The sequence below is a fragment of the Osmerus eperlanus genome, chromosome 11, assembly GCF_963692335.1.
Source record: "Osmerus eperlanus chromosome 11, fOsmEpe2.1, whole genome shotgun sequence".
NCBI classification, from domain to species: domain Eukaryota; kingdom Metazoa; phylum Chordata; class Actinopteri; order Osmeriformes; family Osmeridae; genus Osmerus; species Osmerus eperlanus.
The window spans coordinates 10,559,493-10,579,940 of NC_085028.1; the positions used below are offsets into that span (position 1 = coordinate 10,559,493).

The 20,448-nt window shown below is 41.6% G+C and overlaps 2 protein-coding genes across 2 annotated transcripts in view; both read right to left on the reverse strand.

Annotated features, from left to right (window-relative positions):
* Positions 1 to 666: 666 nt before the first annotated feature.
* On the reverse strand, positions 667 to 9,883 carry LOC134029198 (PHD finger protein 12-like). The gene is made up of 15 exons (XM_062473229.1): positions 9,095 to 9,883; positions 8,395 to 8,576; positions 6,875 to 6,947; positions 5,969 to 6,434; positions 5,659 to 5,779; positions 5,406 to 5,538; positions 4,957 to 5,109; positions 4,708 to 4,851; positions 3,804 to 4,470; positions 3,534 to 3,641; positions 3,172 to 3,333; positions 2,822 to 2,920; positions 2,643 to 2,725; positions 2,294 to 2,432; positions 667 to 2,122 (listed from the first exon to the last, which is right to left on the reverse strand). Exons 1-15 carry the CDS (start codon positions 9,158 to 9,160, stop codon positions 1,749 to 1,751), a joined length of 2,970 nt encoding a protein of 989 aa, XP_062329213.1. The 5' UTR covers positions 9,161 to 9,883; the 3' UTR covers positions 667 to 1,748.
* A 2,209-nt stretch (positions 9,884 to 12,092) lies between these two features.
* Positions 12,093 to 20,448, reverse strand: part of sez6b (seizure related 6 homolog b) — a 62,029-nt gene continuing 53,673 nt past the window's right edge. The window contains exons 10-18 of the mRNA XM_062473453.1: positions 19,608 to 19,804; positions 18,520 to 18,714; positions 17,893 to 18,084; positions 16,477 to 16,671; positions 16,268 to 16,306; positions 15,955 to 16,063; positions 15,749 to 15,848; positions 14,840 to 14,848; positions 12,093 to 12,122 (exon numbers count right to left, since the gene is read on the reverse strand). Coding sequence (XP_062329437.1) covers positions 12,093 to 12,122; positions 14,840 to 14,848; positions 15,749 to 15,848; positions 15,955 to 16,063; positions 16,268 to 16,306; positions 16,477 to 16,671; positions 17,893 to 18,084; positions 18,520 to 18,714; positions 19,608 to 19,804 — 1,066 coding nt within the window. The remainder of the gene's footprint in view (positions 12,123 to 14,839; positions 14,849 to 15,748; positions 15,849 to 15,954; positions 16,064 to 16,267; positions 16,307 to 16,476; positions 16,672 to 17,892; positions 18,085 to 18,519; positions 18,715 to 19,607; positions 19,805 to 20,448) is intronic.

Consider the following 20,448-nt stretch of genomic DNA (forward strand, 5'->3'; position numbering starts at 1 on the left):
CCACCATTCCATCCAAACGCTAATCAGGGCCCTCCCAGAATGCAACTCTGTGCTCACCATAGACCCTTGCACTGCGGAGATGATGAGGGCGATGCCCTTTACAGCTGTAGAAAATTTGAATTGAAAGAAATTGAATTCTTACACTCCATGGCACATAAGCTACTGACAAGTGTGAACAAATTATATTAAAGATATTAGGTATCTATGATTCCTTTGTATTTTGGGTGTCTGATATTACAGTGCATTAGTTACACCTTTACCTACTGTCTTGTGGAATGTCTAATTACTGTGCATAATGACATATTTGATCGACACTTTCAATAGTCAATTGCTACTTTCAACCACCAAGAACATTTCTATTTAGTCAGTGATAAAGAACTTGTAATTTCTTAAATCATTGTGTTACTTACCTGCACTCAGTGAAAGTACATCAACATCAAAGGTCTGTATCATTATTTTTTTTGTTGTTTTTTGTTTTTGTTTTAAGAGCCAAATACTCGTATTCTGAAAAGTATAACCCATTAATGAATTAATCAACTGAGTAGTAATACTGCATGGTGAATATTAAAAGTTTTCATTTTTGGAGTATTTAACAAATGTTACTTAAATGTATATTGTTGCATGGTGGCATATGACTTTTACAGTCATTCAAATAACGCAGAATTTATAGCAGTTTTAAAATGTTCTTAAAAAAATCTTTCTGTATTTACATTTAACAGACAAAACACAATATAGAACGCATATATACAGGATTATAGGTACAAAAAGACATTTGAAATGAGTGCTAAAATGCCAGGTCTATATACAAAATGACTACAGCATTGAGGACAAGACTTTAAACAAGCATTACAACTTATAAGTCATACTAGCAGGTATCACATAGAGAGTCTTTAAATAGTTGTACACTAAAAACACAATGGTGTGTGTATGCCCAGGCATATCTTTGTCCAACATAAAAGCACTTAAGTTCACAATTATGTATAGACAGACAGTCTGGGTTAGTCTGAGACCACTAGTCAAGATACTTCTATTTTGCATTTGAAAGTAAGACAAATGTTTTTATTACAAATAATATGGACTAAATGTCAGTGAAAAGTTGAATCTCTGACAAATATACACGAATTTCAGAATATCTCAGTTTTTGGCATGTTCCCCCTCTTTTTGCTTTAATGACAGTATGCATGGTCTTCACAAGTTTGTTCAATACCTGATCACTCAAGTTATCCCAGCACAATCTCACAATGTTACAAAGAGCTCATTTTGATATAACTAAATTCTTGGCTTTCTCAGTATTCAATTCCCCCATTAAAATGTTCAATGTGGTCTCAGACTTTTTTTTACTGTACATAAAGAGGCATATGAACAAGTATGAGTGTATACTTATGAACCAACAGGTAGCTATGTATGTATGAACACGTTTCACTGTACTACAATAACATGATCTAAAAAATAAAAAAAAGGCCTGGGATAAATTAGCTGGTTTAAGAACTAAGAAAATGTTATAGAAAATATAATTGCCCTGGCAAAAGATATAGAGTACGGATAAATTCAGTCCGGTGGTCACGGTGCAATGTGAATAAATGTTTTCTGTCTGTTCATGAGATTTCAATAATACTTCAGTTTCATGCAAACATATAAAGAGTTTAAATAGAGTCAAAGGGGTTTTTCCATTCCCTGTTAAGCAAACGTCTCTTTAAAATTCCCTTTGTTTTGACTGAAAAGAGATAAAAGGGGGGAAAGGGGGGGGGCTACGGAATGGGATTGGCGCTCTGTACGGGCACTTTGTGTGAGAGAGTCGTTTTGTCTGCCCCCTCTTGGTCAGGCGTGGTACTGTCTGTACCAGTGGCTTTGTTGACAGTCTCCTCTTTTGGCAGCTTGCTGGCTAACTCAGCGATACTGAAGACAAACTGCAAGCAGCCCAGTTTAATGTAGCTGCCGTGGTGGAGCAGAGCCGTGCCCTCCCAACCCGCTCCACTGCCCCCGATTAGGCTCGAGCTACTGGCCTTGCAGTTGCAGGAGAGCCTGGATCCTCCCTGGGGCTGGCTGCTCATCACTCCCCCTGCTGGCATCAGCCCTACAAGGGCACCAGACCTCTCCTCCTGCTCCTTAACCTTACAGCGGCCTGCAAAGACAACAAGGGAGAGGAAAGCATAATACCGCGCTCTACAAGCAAGGTCCTTCTGCTGATACAATGTGTGTGTACACAACGTATTGTCATTTGGTGAGATAGCAAAAAGAAATTAGTGCATGGGTGCCAACAATATGTGACCGAGTGCATTTAAGCAGTACTCACGAACAACGCCTGGCACTTTTGCCACTGGACTGCTGGCCGGAGATGGCGGAGGCTTCTCAGAAAAGTCACAGGAGTAGAGGACGTTGTCCACTGTAGTCCCGTGCTCGCTGTAGTTGAGCAACTCGTAATGCTTCGTATTCTGGACAAACAAACCGAGCGATTTACACAGAAGACACAAAAACACAGGAAGAATTCAACACTATGATCGTTGATAACAACGGCAAAAAGCCAAATAGTAAATATCAGACACATTGGATATTCTTTGCAATCAATGTGTCTAAAATATTTGTTTGCATCATGTACTGATGATAATGGTGCGATGAGAAAAAACACAAATTCATCACTGTACCTCATCATAGAAGATACATGCGTGTTTCCCCGACACATAATTGCATTGTCCATAGTTTGTAAGGCACACATCCATGTCAGCACCTGCAGAAGGTTGAAGTCAGTTCAGTTAGACTCAAGACCTCAGGGAAATCTGATGCTGTGACTCCCCCCCCAAATGCTAATTTGACATCTCCTCACCAGAGCCGATGTACAGAGCCCTGTAACACATGCTGACGGCTCCTCCCTTTCCCATCAGGGGGTAGAACATAGCTCTGGCCTGCACTTCCTTCTTCTGGGCTGTGAGAGGAACAGAACACACATCTCAACCTATGCACATCCACACACATTAGATTGAGGTCTCACTTTTAGATCGGATTTGTTTTCAAATTATTTTAGATTTACAATTGCAGTATACCTATATCGGACACATTTTTTCAAAATGACTTTTGGGCTTTCATTTCAAAAGTAAGATTCTGACATGCTACACATGATACCAATTTGCATTAAGAACCAGAAGAGGAAGTGCAGGTTAAAGGAGACAGCCTTACGTTCTTCGGGTGGCGTCTGAGGTTTGAGTGCGACGGTGGTGGGTGCAGGGGCTGCCAAGCTGCTTGGAAGGGTGGGTGGTGCTTTGGGGGGAAATAGCTGCTGTATTCTCTGCAAGGCTAAAAGTTTGACCAACTCCTCATCTAGCTTGCCCATCTCAAATTCTGGGGGGAAAAAACAAAAAATGAACTGATGTAAATTCGTTGAAGCCTAAAGCAAGTCTTCCAAATCATCCACACGGTTTTGTGTGTTGATGTGTCTTTTGGGACAATATACTGTTTGTGCATTTGTTTAGAGGCTCAAAAATGATGGGAGTGTGTATACAAAACACTACAGGATTCTCAAGCTGTACATTCATCCCCACCTATTGCGGTCATCATGCGTCCAGAGAGGTCGGTAATGGAGGGAAGGAGAGAGCTGGGGGGCGGAGAGACAACCACCTCGGGGCTGGTCTTTATGCCTGGGGTGGAACCTGTGCACAGATTGTAGAAAGTCACTAAAATGATGTATTCAATTGGCTGAAACCATTTAATTAAATTAAGCCATTTATTCAAAATACAATTATTGTTCGTATTTTGGTGACCATACTAAAAGATCCCATTCATTAAGGAAGGAAGATGTCTGCGTTTCTTACCGGGGGAAGGTGAGAATGTGACTAGCTTGGATGCACTGACATCACTGACAGCTCTGGGTGGGGTGAAGATAGGGGCGCCATCAAAAGAGGGCCTCTCAACATGTATTATTTGACCTAGGCCTCGGATCTGAGTTTGGTCGATTTGCCCAATGTCTGGGCGTATTGTGAGGGAAGTGGTCCAGTCTCTCAAAGCACATGACCCTAAGCGGTTCGTACTCTCCATTTTAACAGCCACGTCTCCTATGTGGTTGGAGAGGCCTTGGGAAGGGCTATGAGTTGATGAAGGTGGGGTTTGCGAGGGTTTCAGTCTGTTATGGAGCTCAGCCTGGCTACTCGAATCAGCAACAGAATCACCCGTTACAGACCTGCAGCCTTTAGCAAGTGACTGTTCGGCAAGGGGGCCATTCGGTTTCCTGTAATAATTTTGACAATGTCCTTCCTCCATGGGGCTATTCAGTTCAGAAGCACCCTGGGGGTGGCCAAGGGTACTGCATGGTTTGAAACAAGCTGTTCTTGCTGGGGGAGGCAGCGAGCTCTGCTCCCCTGTCCCTAAGCAGGGTTTCAGGTCAGCTTTCTCTGTATGTTCCCAGTCTGACAACGACAACTTCTGCTCGGATGATAGATGTCGCATGATGCTGCATTGGAGAGCAATGACGTCTTGTAGCCACTAAACAAGGCAAAAGGATGTTTTGATAAATCATGTACAAATTATGTCCAATATAGTCTAGAGAATATCCCTCTACAGACTATTTGCGCTATGGGTGTCTATTTGCCACAAGTGTGCCGTGTTAAAACAAGAGATCATTGGCCGACATTTTAACAATACATTCAAATTGTGTTGAATCATAGATAAGATCAATAAATAATGAGATATACTGTAGGTGCTATAAGCAGGGGTACCTACCTCCTGTTGCTCAACCTCGCTGGTGAAATGTTGTGTAGGGTTGTCTTGTTTAGGATTTCCGTTGCATACCAGCTCCCCATTACGGACACCTCTGGGGGCCAACACAGGAGGGCTGTTGTATTGGGATTTAATGCCATCTGGTACCTAGGTGGGCAGACATTACAAATAAATAGGGGGAATGTTATCATTATAGATAACTCTTTGTTGATCTAGGATTTAATGCAGATTAGTTTATTATTCTGTGTGAACCTTGATTGTCTTTTTCCTGTGCTGGTGGTTGGGCGGGTTTTGTCTATGGACCCTTCGCAGGAAGTCCACCTTAACAGCATGCTGGGACATCCGGTCCTGAAACTGGTCGAAGAGCTGGCAGCGGTTGGTGAGGTTTGGGTTCCTCTGGTTCAGCTGGTGAACAAGAAAGCATGTTTGTTGGGTTTGGGTCAACCCAAATCAGAGGCTGGGAATGGAGATCCACTGACGTTCACATTTTTTGTGTGCAAATAAAGTAATTTGTTATATCGTCAATCAAACGCTCCTACTACCCACTCCCATTCACACTCAAGTGCTGTTTATCCCAAAGATGATAAGACAGGGAAATAACATGCTATGCATGTCAAATGTAACCTTCACTAAACACACACTGATTTGCCTGGGAACCGCTTGGAAACCCGGCTGAGTGATGTAAAATGCCCGGCTCTTACCACCAAATGCTCCATGTGGTTGGGACACATCCAACTCCCTGCTGGCATTGCAGAGAGTGGTGGGTCGAGACACTCCATGTGGAAGAGGAGGGGGCAGTAGTCACACTGGATCAGAGGGGCCATTCTGCAGCTCCTATTAGAAGAAGAGGGATGCAGAGTTTGGGTCAAACAGAGCAAGAGACATACTTCTTCATACCCATGTAGACGCAGAAACATAAACAAGCACCCCCCCCTAATGATAACACTTATTTACCTGGTGCAGTTGAAGCATACTTTTACGGGCAGGGGGATCGGCCCATTGGGGTCTGATTCAGGCTGGGGCTTCTTGAAAACCTTTTCAATCAACTCCTCTCTCTTCCTCCTTTTGCTACTGCCTAAAGACACACAGTATAGATTATTTAACTACAGACATGTGTTTCTAAGCAGGGCTATACTGACACACTTTTGCTAACTGTCTCAAACTCATAGTTGCAACCAATAAAACTGTTGGGGAGTTGGGGATCTAGCCTAACTAAAACCCCTATGTCCTTGTTTTGAAGTAAGGCACTGATGGACTAACTAACCTGGTAGTGCACTGGAGCAGGTGAACTCGTTTGGCAGCTGGAATTGCGTGGGGTTTCTCTCCATGGCTGCAGCAATCAGCAGTTGAAAGGGCCTCTTAAGGAGGCGTGGAGTGGGTGTTGAGGGGGTTAAGCCCTCCGGTTCAGAGCCGTGTGCCTCCTCTTCAGTCTCTGCCATGTCCTCCACCACCTCATTCTGCTCCTCCGAGGGAGTAGGTGTGGAGGAGGCATTGGAGGTGGGCGTGCCGGGTCGGCTGTTGGTCCGGCTACTGCATCTGCGCTCTAGGAGGCGGACCTGGGCCACGGCTGCCATCCTCAGTACAGGTCCTGCAGCGCCAGCTTCAGTGGTTAACCCGTCAAGATGCAGTGGACCGGGTCCATGGTTCAGTTCTAGCGCTGGGGAAGAGGAACGCTTGGAGTTGGGCCTCTCTAAGAGTCCATTGGTCTGTTCTGCCTTCTGATCCCGCTTCTGGAAGTGAGAGAGTGCGACATGGTCTATAAGTAATAGCATCACCCCTTAAGTAGTGTTTGTATAAACAAAAAGGTGAATAAGTTACTAACTGCAGCACTTACAGTACTAGTTATTGATTTTTGGACACACCAAAAATGACTGTTGTTATTTTTTGTAGCTAGTGGTCAACATTTAAGTATATTAAAGTAAGTTTACAGTAAAGCAACTAATTCTGATAAAACAATGTAGCCTGATGTAGTCTCTCTAGCAACTGAGCAGCACTCAGGGTGTTGTTTCTTTAACCTGTACACCCTAATGTTGTGGTTGGGGTTACACCAGATTTCTACTATACACTCAACATATTTGCAAATAAAGCAAAAAAACATTAAGACAGGAAATTGAAGAGTAGCATGTAAAAAAGAAAAGAATAAAGAAGCTTAATATTGAAGACTGCTTACCTTGCTTCTGACATTACAGCGATGACAAATCCAGTCACCAGGGGGCAGATTCTCTTCACTTAATGGTGGATTACTACGGGAAGAAGAATAAACTATAATTAGCGTTCAAATCAAACATGGCTCTGTTGTCACCAGTGCCCAAGGCTTCTGGTCATATTCAGAAAAGTTTTCCCAAAATTTCTGTTTTGCTTTTGTCCAAGGAAATGAATTGAGAACAATGCAATTGGATTATTCATAAGGTCCAGACCTAAACAAGAAGCACTACATTTGCACCAGTCCATAAGTCACAAGTGTGGTGGTAGCACATGTGAAACCAATAAATAATCACAATGGATGGCTTGCACAGCTTAGTGTTAAGTTGGACAGTTATGTAACCATCAAATTGGCTTTCACCAGTCTAGTACAACTGCAATGTCCACAGTCCACTAACTCACAAACTGGTATGTTTTAGTCTGAGGTTGTCCTATAATGCACTATTAGAGATTAATAAAGTGGCAATGTGCAATCTAGTCACTGATGTTTAGCTACAACTACAGGTAAGGGATACTGAGGAACGTTATGAGGATTTAATACGTATATAAGAAAAGTTGCTATTGATACTACTTAGTTCAAGGCTGGGTGAACTAGGAGGGTTTGCTTGACAGGGGTCAAGGGGGAGTGGCTGCATTTAGGATACAAGTTGATGTTTCATGCGCTCTTTTGTATTCGGCGGCTTAGGAACTGTGTTACGTATAGTTTAGGCTAGCCATATAGTCAGGTTGTTTTGTTGCCGTCACTGTTTGCCCCCGTACATGTAACAATACATTTTGGAATCCTTACAGCATATCCCTCGTATGTCTAGATCAGTCAAGATGACCGTACTGTATATGAGACCCAATGTATTGAAGGATTCATTTCAGAATGTATTTTCTCCTTTTCTTACAGTCAAATTAATTTGGCTACATTCAATGTGTTTTTGTTACTCTTAAATCTGACATTGCCATATAACACAGCACTGGATTATGTCATCTGAATGATTTTAAATTAATATATTGTAGACCATTCGACTGTTTGCATCTTACCACAGCAATTAAGACAGCATGGTGCAAACCGTTTAACAAAATGCTGAAAAACGGAGAAAACGCTGGCAAATACAATTTCGGCAAGATGGCGCTGACAGAAAACATTTTCAGGGGATCGCCATATTGTAAACAGAGGCACACGAGAGAGGAGAAGCTTCGTCCGACTCCATTTTTAGCTGCCCGTTCCCTAGTACGAGGGAGACGGAATGCCTGCGTTCAATCTTGCCGACCGCGAGAGGCGGGGGAGGAACTGGTTGCAATCATTCCGCGGCAAATTTTAACCACCAGGTGCTGACTGTCAGAACCACTAAGAAGCTTGTCTGGGAGCACATTAATTCGCCTTTATCAAGTATCTCCAGCGAAAAAGACCCTCCAACGTCTCATTGTTGCTAAAGTGGTAATCAAATTACTGCATGATTATTGCAACAGCATAGTTACAGTTAACAATAAAATACTCACCAACATTGTGGATGGAAGGCAGCAGGACAATGGTCACAGCACAATAAGTCCCCTCCCTCTCGGCAACTATCACAGGTGTTGTGGTTGGTAGCCCTGCCGCTTTTTCTGGTCTCTCTTTCGGACTTCCGACTAGTGTTCTGCCCGTCCATCGACTTAGGGGGCGAGAGCAGCGTTTGGATTTGCTGGAAAAGCAAACTTGCCTTTATAACAACATACTTGATCAGTTGTCAATTACTACCCCAGTTCTAGGTATATAATAAGTAGTATGACTGCATATCACCATTAACTTAGATAGGTTCGTCAAACCATTAGAATGCATTACCGTTTGTTAAAAACATTTGGCATGTGTAGGCTATTACAATTTGACATTTGGCCTGACAATTTGACTCTGTCTTGAAACGGCCCTGACATCCGCCCGGCATTTGTCAGTCTGGTTTATCGTACGTTGCAGTTCCAAGTGGCACTATCCAGTCCTGGCAAATGTTTACGTTTACTGTGATGGTAACTGCATCTCATAACGGGGCGAGTTACAATTTTACACCCAGTACATGCTGGAACTAAATAATATAGCTAGCCTAAGAAACATTCACGGTTGGGACAATTGCTTTGCAGGAAGGTAGTTGACATTGACATTAAACGAGGTGACATGCTTGTTACTTTAGACGGTATAGTCAGGCCTATAGGAGCTACATAGCCTCACCTCCATTAAACCCCCAGAGGTATCCAAGTCGTACACAATCGTTGGGGTCTCCATTTTGTCCCACATTCATCCAGCAGTCGATGACTTCTCACCAGTTAACTAGCTAACTTGCTATGCAAATATATCCGTGCGTGACACTGTATCAGGGATTGTTTCAATGAGCAACTACGCCAATTTGTTGACGTTGTCTAACTTGGCTATTATTGTGAGTAAAAACACACCAGTCAAAGGTTGAGGGCTGAAAATCATCGAACTGCCACCCGGCTTCTACTACACACAGACTATATGGCTAGCTAGCTCAGCTCCTTCAGATGGCAGTATTAGGATAGCAGGCAAACCAGCAGTATTCACGATGCACCGCTGCCCAGCAAAAACAAACGTCAACAAACATCCACGTTACTTCAGCAATGCAAACAGTCTAGTTTCTTCTCGTAACAGTTGTCGATTGCACGAAAGCATGAAATCAGATTTTTGCTAGCCAGCAAAACCACTTGTTATCGTTAGCTAGCCATGGTACTTGTTTCTGCTCCTGCAGTAGCTGCTCGAATAGACTTGGAAAAATTGTAAACCCGTCAGATTTCATTGTCGAACAAAAGGATCCACAAAATCAAGCAAACTAAAACAATCTGCGAGCCACTTGCGGTGCACGGTTTTTGACAAGCATTTGTTAATAGGTATATAAGGCAGGTATCTCAAGAGATGTTGCTATTGTTGTGAAAAATCCTGTGCATTAAGCATCAACATTGAAAGCTAGCAACATCCTCCACTGAGTTGGCGCAACAGGAAATGTCGTTTCGGCATGCGCGAAAGATGTCGGAAGGATCAACACTGCGCAGTGGAGAATCAAAAACGATCACCATAGCCTCGCAGTTTTCGCTCGTAAACTTAATCGAAACAAATAATATGTAAAATAAGAAAGCATTTTTCTGCGCAAATTAAGCATATCATTCGTCTATTCTAACTAGGCTACTATATCAAACAGTTTTATTTTACTCCTTCTAAAAGATAAATGCCACAGCCTGATTAAAGATGGTGTAGGCAATGCTGTTGGGAAGCACTTTTTTGTCATATTTGCCAAAATGAACTTCACAACCGAAAAGGTTGTGATGGCAATATGAAAACAATCCGACATCTGTGGGCGTCATAGGACTGTAATAAACATGACAAATCATTCAGACCGAGACTAATGATTGGACTGACTGCCTGTCTGTCTACTGCGCGCACTCTGCCCCTGCACTCAATGCGCGTTACTGTAGTTTTCAACCTGGCTTCAGTGGCTTGGCAGAGGTCAGCTTTTTTTAACAACCAAGCTGGAGGCACAGGAATAGCAGAGAAAAAGCAGGCAATAAATTCAGTTCCAGATTTAACAGTTAAAACTCTATGATATAATTTCCCAATACTAACATGCTATCTTGAAAGTAATGAGTAGGCCTACTAACGTTAGCTTTTTATTCATTATGATAGTGCTGTGTGTTCTTACAAGCGAATGTGACATGGGGTAACTCGTGGACTAGTCTCTCGGCAGTTCTGTAGTCAGGCAGCTCGTTCATGTGTTTTGTGGTACCGGCTTTGAAGGGAGGGGGTGGGATATTATGGTTTGAATCGTTTGGAAAATAAGCTAAAATAGCTAGCTTGCAAAACTTGCCTACGCCAGCTTTAATGCAGTACTGAAAATTCGTGTAAAATCCAATAATGTCCAGTTGCGAGGACTCAATATATACACATAATAGTATTTCCATATGTTTTACAAACTATGCATTCGTGTCCACATGGCCACCTGCTGGTAGATTTGGCTTAATTTTCAAGAAAGGCAGAGGGCGTGAAAAAGGTCACAATAATGTATAACCGTATACATAGCCTATATATCATGCATCAACAATCCCTTTAGTTTTTATTGTAAGCAATCAGAATCTAGTTTGGGGGTGGGGGGGGGTGGAGGGGTGGGGGCTACGCCCCTCTTGTGTACACATCTCCTTCAACAAATGAAACAAGGCATTTGTCAATTTCCCATTTTTTGAATAATAATTTTTATTGAAGATGTGTTTGTTCATGACGTGGCTTCATCAGCACACTATATACAATGAATCAAAAATAGATTACAGAATCATCATTGTCATCACACCATCTTGCAATAATAAATATTCACATGTGGCAATGTTAGAAGACTGATAATTTGAATGGTGATGCAATATCCTAATAGATTCAGCTTGGTTGTATCAAACCAATATATTGCATCAATATGCAGAATCCCTTTGATGATCACAATGGTGGCTAAGCTGTAGGAAAAATTTACAACACTAATAACACAGTTTGGTAATGTACAGAAAAGTGGTAAGGTTGTAAATTGAACACAATTCTGGCTTCCACCTCCACCATTATCCTTATGCAAACAAAAACAATAAAACACATGTTTGAAATTTATAGAACAGACTGCAACTGATGCAAGCATTGCTTAGTTAGTGCCTTACATTTAAGGCACATTCTGATAAAAAAAAAAATCAAACAACAATGTTTTTAAATTATTATGATCGTGACATACAAAGCTTATTTGAAGCTTATTATATAGAGTAAACAATACTGTATATCCAATGAAACACAGTTTAAACAACATATTTTAGCTATATTTTTGTGTCAGACACACAGGAGGAAAAAACACTTTTGCATTTGGGACTATTGGGTACAAGCTTACATTTGTTCCACTAGCTTTGCCTTCTTCTTTTTCTGTGACGACATAATGTACTTAAGTCTTTAATTTTACAGGATAAAAACTGTATAAATGCGGCTGCTAGGCCGTTGCTGTTGATGCTATAGAAAAATAATACTGTGGCCCAGTCTCTGCAGTGGTGTGGCCCTCGAAGACAACGTTCAGTGGAGAGGACATGGTGGAGGAAGGGGTTGGAAAAGTTGTAGGACTCATAAATCTTCGGAGGGTTGAGAAGTGCAGAGAAAATTCCAAAAGGCAAACAGGCTTGATATCTGTCCATGCTTCAATGGGCCTCTAGATAGAAACCTCATACTCTCGTATCTCCTGTGAAATAAATACAAGGTATTTTATTACTGAAATTCAAGAATATATAATAAATACTGTCAGTGAATGTATTGCAATTCAATTAATAGACAACAATGCAAACTTTGATGAGAAACAGAATATGGAACAACAGTTTATATGTATTTGATCATACCAGCAGAGGGCAGTATTTGATTAAATATAGAGGTGTCCAACAATTGAACATCATATCACTGCTGATGCTTGGTTAAACCAGACCAGACTTATTGGGTGTGCTCAAGCCTTCGGCGAGAGCACAACCTTTGTTCTCTCACATATATATTATTATTTATTATTGTTTATTTTCGCCCCCCTAAAACTCAGTCAATATTTGGCCTACATAGACAACGTAGGTGTCAAAAGTTTCGTCTTGGTAGCGATTGAGTTGCTTCTATTGGAATTTACTTTCCGTTGCATGGTTTAGGCTGAAGTTAAGTTTTTGTGGCGAAAAGTGAAGCTAACGGTGGCTAATTTGCTAGCCACAGTCACTGACGTTACTAACGTCGCTACGTCACTAACGTCACGAAAACACGCGTGACTACCTTTGGCAGAACATTCGTTTCGCATCTGTTAACTTGGGGGATAGCTAGGCTAACTATAGCTTTACTGCAAGGCAGCTGCAGAAACGCCACAAGCAAAGAGGCCAGAGTGATAACTATTTACTCATTTTACTTTGTGATATGACACACAATTGTGATGTGTAATGTACAGTATAAGCTGATATTATTAAGGAAGTACATCTACTTTCGGAAACAGTAGTCTACTATTTCACTGAAGTATTAGCATCATGACATTAGCCTGTGTTGCCCGGGCAACACATACTACAGTGGTTTAGTTATCTGTTTTCAATCGTTAAAATAAACATTCCTCACATATACATTTTCGTTGTAGGATTTATTCTGACATTAGTAAACGATTTGTTGGTGAAATTACCATTACCTGTGGTTTCAAACCAGTGTAGCTCACTGCAACGTTGTAGCTTACGCGAGACACACGACAAAAACATCTAACTTACACAGCTGTTTAGGAAGTCAAACGGCGACAGAACATGTTCGGCACTCCCCTTACTTAAATCAAAAGTCTATCTAACTACTAACCTGAACTTCATTGCCACAGCCTAAACGTTGTCAATCTGTTCATGAAAATAATTAATTTCAGCTTAAACCGTACAACGGAACGTTAAATCCAATTCAACCAACGCAATCGCTACCAAGACGAACACAGCAGTAGTCTAGTACTGTACCGTAGTAGTACAATTTACCGGGGCAGCTTCTCCACACAGGGCTATATCGCATTTTGCGTTGTTACTGACAATGATCGCTACCAGTGAGCTTTTTATAAATGAGCGATTTTCCACTAAATAAATGTCAAGCTTATTTACGTTTTGGGGGGCATATTTTCAGTTAGCAGATGGTACTGTTTGAATCGCGATTCCATCTTCTACTGCCGGGTAACGTCGTAGAATAATCTTCAAAGGGGGTTCTTTATTAATGAATGAATGCAATGAGTAGGCTACATGCCTGAAAATATCACGAGAAGGGAAAAACTTAAAATGACGTTTAAGTCATAGAGATTAGGTCAATTTTTACACCGGTCTGCCAAATGTATTCGTTTTGATTCAACGATGAGGCTGCCTCTTGCAGGGGAAATGAGAAGACATCTATTTCATTCTGCGCTTCACTCGTATTTTCAGTTGTAAATGAGCAGCATTTTTGTCTGTTTTTTTTCTATTTAATCTTTATAAATAATAACTATGCATTTTCATATAAAATATACAGAAATCAGTTGTAAAAATATCATTCAAAAACGGACCCCTGTGCAACCGACGCAAGCAAGCACACCCTACAATTTCCCCAGAAATTGTACCCTCTCTAGTTCACACATACACTCAGAAAAATGCTATTTTATTTAAATTTCCTCATTTGTTTTGGTTGACCATTTAAGTACTCGCACAGTTAAATTCTCAATATATGTCCTTGCTTCCCTGACCCTTTATCCCAAAGAAGCCCTACCTTATTACTATAAGGGGTTTTCAGTACATTTTATTCCTCACTGTATTGTGATTCAACAGGTATTATTAAGGTAACCCTTGTAAAGAAAAGTTAACTAGATTTTGCAATATAGATATCTTACAATAAGTGTCCAGACTGACATTTCTACTAATGCAGGATAAAAAAAACATCCACTGTCTGTCCTATGAACACCCATGGCTGTTTGAATGAGGAATATGACAGAGATACATAATTACAGCAGAGAAGAGGAGGTGGTCGGTTCAAACCTTCAGACATTTCTATTTTCACTAGGCAGAGGTGACATATTAAATGCAGTTCCACATTCCTCACTGACCCCCTAGAATATGGTCTATCTGACACTAGGGTCTTAATGAAATGAGCTTTGAGGTTCAGGCTGCAAAATCCTAATCCGTTTTAAAGCAGCATAGTTCCAGAGGGCTCTGCATCGCTTAATGCATTCTGCTGGGACTGCTTCCCTGTCCATATATACCCACACACATGTGTGGGTATATATGGACAACAATGTTACTGCTATTACTGTAAGTGATAATGGGGATTTTGGTCCTTCGTTATTGCACTAAACATGAAAATGAAGCATGATGGACTAAACTGATTTGTAAACTTATATAAACATGCATTTATTCAGTGGGATGAAACAGATGAAATATATAAATGGAGGGTTCTCACCTCATTGTTCTTTAGGAGGGCAATCATGTCATGAACAAAAAAGAAATGGAGAGAGACAAAATTACTCGACTTATTGAGGCATGAACCAGCTGGTATCATCATACACTGTTATAATGATGTATCACTTGAATATTGTGAAGTTGTTGCAAGCTGTACTGGACAAGAAATACATGATATTCTGCAGGTGTTTCTATAAAAAAAGCTGTCAGTGAATAATCAGTTAATCACTCTGAAAGAGAAGAGCACAGTGTCATCTGATATATCATGAAGTGAGGCTTATTCCGAATATGAAGGGATTTTGTCCAACTTTGCCCCTTGTACATTAAAATACCCTCTTGTCATAAAGATGTTTTGGAGGCAACCACCCAGTATGAAAGCAAGGTGAATGAACAGGTCACTCTTTGCTACACAATAAAATGTATCACTATACGTTGTTACGGCTACGGTTTCAAGTGCAAGAGCAACACGTTGGAACCATCAGATTAAATGACACATCCCTTGTCAGTAACTGAAGGTGAACGGACTGTGGTTGTATGCCACTCTGTTCAATTTCCATATTGTCACTTTACAGTAGATTAGGTTTGGAGAATAAACATGCAATCTGAAACACAGATGGTACTTCATATGCATGGACTCTTTTTTTGTATGTATAAAAAAAGAAAACTGACAGCAACTAAACCTAACCTGGTATTGGGCCAATGGATATGTTCTGGAAGAACAGGTGGAAGATATTGCTGAGGGCTTCTCACTTAATGCCAATATAATGTTGTTTAGGCTTTTATCTACATATTTATTCATTAATAAATTTTGTACATCAGTCTGTACTGATATTGACTAAGCCGCCCTTAAATTTTTGACAGCACACACATGCTTACGCAAACATATTTTCCATGCCCAGTGTACACTTACTGCAGTCTCATAGACAGAGTTGTCAAAGGTAGATTCTGCTGCAATGTGGTTGTATGGCAAGGTGGAGGCAATGGGGAGACGTATAGACTTCCCTTGAACCCTGCAGAGCACCACAGTGAACACACACACACGTCATCAACAAAGTATGCTTGGTAGAACTTAGACAAAATATAAGGCTCACTCATAAGGATATATATTATACCTACTTTGAAATATACAGGTAGATCCCTAAGATAAGGACCAAGATGAGAGCAACTGGGATGAGGACTGCTATGGCTACATTGGCCGAATCCATCCTGAGGTCTGCATCGGCAACTAGTAAAGAGAAAGGGTAAAAATATTCAGAAGGGATTTATCCTCGAAGGCTCCTGTAAGCCATACTTGCACTCTTTAATTGAGAATACTTGACATAACTGTTGAAAACATTTTTAACTACATGGGCACTTTGGTTGAGAATGATTCTGCTGTGAACATGTAATCAATAGCATTCGTTTTTATTCTGGGCATGATGGCACTTACGGTCTAGCCTGCGCTCATTGATATACTCCAGTGTGTCGGCTAAAAAAGAAAGAAATTGCCTAAAATCACACTCAATGGCACAACACAAAGCATATGCTTAGACGTAGTCTTGCATTTTAACAAGCAACTGATTTCTACCTAAATAAATCAGATAATTTACTTGTGAATTGAAAACAAATGCCAGCCATAAACAGTAATGCAATCACTACCTCTGCAGACAGGGGGCAGGCTGCTCCACTGAGACGGGTGTCCAGGGACGCAGCGGAGGACAGGCTCCCCCAGCAGCTCATGGCCAGTGAGGCAGGAGAAGCGCAGTATCTCATCGGCCTGGTAGAAGGGCTTATCTGAGCTGGGGATACCGAAGGTGGGAGTGCCTGGGTTCCTGCAGGGCTCATAGGTCTCCACTGAGGGAGGACAGAAGAGTAAGGATGAATACCTACAAACCAGACACATACATACAGTACAGACACAATAACAGGCATTCTAAATGCTAACCCACACCCCACACATGTGTAAAACTACACGTAAACAAACCAGTCTTCCAACACAGATTTGAAATAACAAACTGGCCTTCATGTGAAAGTAAGGCTATCCAAAGATAAACCTAAGAATATGATGAGAACATAATGTCCTCATTTAACAGCCTGGACAACTTTCTTTGCATTGTATAATTGGATCAGGTCCTATCTGTAGTAAGCAAGCAGACGGTACCATACATTTGAAGCTAATCTGACAGAAAAAAATAATTTATTGAGGACAATGCTGTTAAAATTACATCAATTCAGGAATGTGTGTAGCTTGAGAGGCTATAACCACAAGGCATTATTATGCATGAGATTGTGATTAAAGTGATTAAATACAAACTGGGGGAAGCGTCTCAAAGTAATTTTGAGTGTCTGTCTTGTCAGTCAAGCCTCATAGCAAGAATATGTGCATGAAAGAAAGTAGTAGGGTTGTACAAGCTACACATTTCTTTGTAGACTTTAGCATCTTGAAGTTATTTAGACTCTTTTTACAAACTTACCCAATACACTCACTATTGGGAATTGTTTTGGCACTGTACGGAGCATTTCATTGCAATCCTTTTGCACTTGGGTTTTACTCTAAAGGTCAAGGTCAAGGTAAACTTTATTATCCACAAGTAGGAAATTCATATTTTCACATGGTCACATGGTCACATAAAGGCTCAACTTTTGGTTCTCTATACAGATGTGTAAGACCAATCAGAGCACAGATGTTTCAAAACTCCTGCACTCTTGAGTGTGCTAACCCCAAGTCTGGAAGGGCAGCATCATGTTGCTCGTCAGGCTCCCCTGACCTCCAGCACTTCGCTTTTCAGTCAAGCTGCTCAAAACCTCCTCATATCTCAAGCTCTTTCAAGCCCACACATCACTTTACAAGGTCCTTACTTAACCTTATAGGGGTAGGACTGAATTCAAATCAAACTAAGAAAACAGGCGTGAATAAAAAAGGAATATCTAAATAACTGTACCTAATTTCTATACAGATTCTTGTCATTGCTGGATGCACTTTGCACTTCCTGCATGCATTAAAGTATATTTTGGGAAAAAACTCCCTAGCACTTGATCAGTGGCCACCCCCAAGTCCCCAGAAGAGTTACGTACGGACACATCTGGGTAGCCTTTGGCTCCACTTGGGCTCAGAGGAGCCGTGTTTGTAGCAGGTGAGCAGGCTGTTTCCAGAGAGGCTGTAGCCCTGGTTGCAGATGTACTGGACGGAGGAACCCACGGTCAGGTGCAGTCCAGACATCACCCTGCGACTGTGCTCCACAGTTCCAGGATCAGCACAGGACATAACTGCTCAACAAAACACACATAGGGATTATATTTAGAATCTGAAATCTCACTGCCATCCTGATGCATTGATAAGAGTCTATCCTTTCCCTGAACCCGGAAACACAAACCCGCAGGGCTACAGACTTAAGACACTGGCTCTGCGTCTGCCTCTCCCAGCAGGGTTTCACAAACCCAATTCTGGGCACAGTAGGAAAGAGGGCAGTATGTTAATGACAACACTGTGAGTCAACCATTTTGGACACTGCTCTATAGATTGTTGTCACTGTTTGAGAGAGAGGATCTGAACCCCGTTCACCCAATTTTTTGATAAGCACAGCCTGACTGCTTGGATGGAAAAAAAGATCAACAGAAAGGGAGGGTGCAGAGGTCATGTGATTGCATGTGTGTTGTGTTTGTACCTTTGTGTATGTGTGTGTTTTCATGTCAATGTTTCACCTCTTTCACAGCTGGGCAGATCTCCACTCCAGGTCAAGTCCCACTGGCACATGAGCAGCTCTGTGCCAACCAGCTGGTACCCCGGGTAGCACTGGTATGTCACCACGGTGCCATGGACTAGCTCGGGGTGGGACGTGCTTTTCCAGCCATTGGTGATCTCTGGGAGCTCAGGACACGTGTCGTTACGAGGAACCTCTGTGCCCACGACAAGGAGGAAGAAAGGGAGCGAGAGAGGGCAGGGAGGGAGATCAATAGAGACCAATAGAGCAAGAGATTTGGAGAGAGACAAAGACATACATTTAGTCAGAGCGACTGGATGGAGATGGATGAGAAAGAGAGAAAGGAAATATGTCAGATGGAAATAATTTGTGGGGCATTACCAGGACACTTACAGGTTAAGTGTAACAAAGTGCAAATACTTTTCCAAGGTGCACGATAGAAGACAATGTAAAAACGATATGGACAACAACATAAATGTACACAACATGCATCTAAAATAAATTGCCAAGCTTGGTTTCTGAAATAAACTGCAGTTTATTTGTTTCAATATTTGTGGGGATTTCTCTGTTTGACAAGTGCTGTTGGGATGGCTTCCTGCCAGGGAGCTGGGCGGGTGCCATGCTCTTCCGATGGCAGAAGCAACCAAGGCCAGGTCTTGGCGCAAAACGAGGCTAATGTAGACAAACACACACAGTAATTGTGTTTGGGCACCCCATCAGGTAATATCGGAGACACCTGGATCACTTGGCCAGGTCTTGTTTTCCTTCCTTCAGCGAGGGGTGTGAAGAAACTACAAATGTAGTTCTTTCGTTCTCCTTACTAGTCATCTGCATGCAGCCGCCCTTCTTGTCCTCTGTCTGCATGGAATTCGTTACGGCTTATCTGATCGCTGCTTTATGGTTTGGCTCTGGCATGTTACTGTGCTGATGAAATGGTTTCCCAGACCTCCAAAAGCCTCTTTATGCTCAAGCACTCCCACTCCTCCTCTCCCTGCCTTCATACTAATGCCTCCTTATACGCTATTCTTCTTCAGTCATGCTTCCATTATTCTCCCTCTCTTCGCCTTACTCTCTCCCTTCTGTCCTTACCAAAGAAGTGCACCACAAAGCCATTGTTGTAGCCGTATATGTTGGTGGCAGGGTCAGACTGGAACTGGATAGTCACGTCACCCATGGAGGTGTAGAGTTTGAAGCGGGGCCGAGTGCCACCGTACTGGCCCAGCACTTTGGCTGTCAGGTCATCTCCGTCATAGAATGTCAGCAAGTCGTTCTTGCCAACATTGAGTCTGAAACAAGATAACAAGCAAATCAATTATTAATAAATTATGTATGTATATTCTAACCACATTGGTTTCATTAGGTATCCCTTATGTTTTGTAATTATCCAACACATTTTGTTCCATTTGGAAATTTATGAAAGTCAAATCCTGCCCCTCCATAATCAAAAATGAACAAGTTCATGAGGACTGTTCAGTTCCAATTTCTGTGGAACACAAGACCTTCTCTCCCCTGCCTCTGTACTGCTACAGAAAATAATTATATTCTTTACACAAGTTCTTTAAAAGCCTGTCTGTCACTCTATTGTGCAACCATCTCCACAAAGCCTCAGTCACTGTGGGTTTTTCTAGTGTTGGCACATTCTGTTTTGTCGATCATTTTGCCATGAAGCCTCCACAACTCTATTGGCTGTTAAGTGGCTTAACCATTCAGAGTGGGAGTGTTAGGACTTATGGCACTACTTCATCAAAAACTGAAATTCTCCTTTCTTTAAGAGTCAGTGCTCGACTCCACAAGCTGTGTCAGAACCACAGGAAAGAGTGTCAAAATACGGTGTAAATTGAAAGCATTGCAAGGAATATTATTTTACTCAATTGTATCTATTTATTTCCAGCTGAAACTGAAACTACTATCTTTAACAATCAGATGTCAC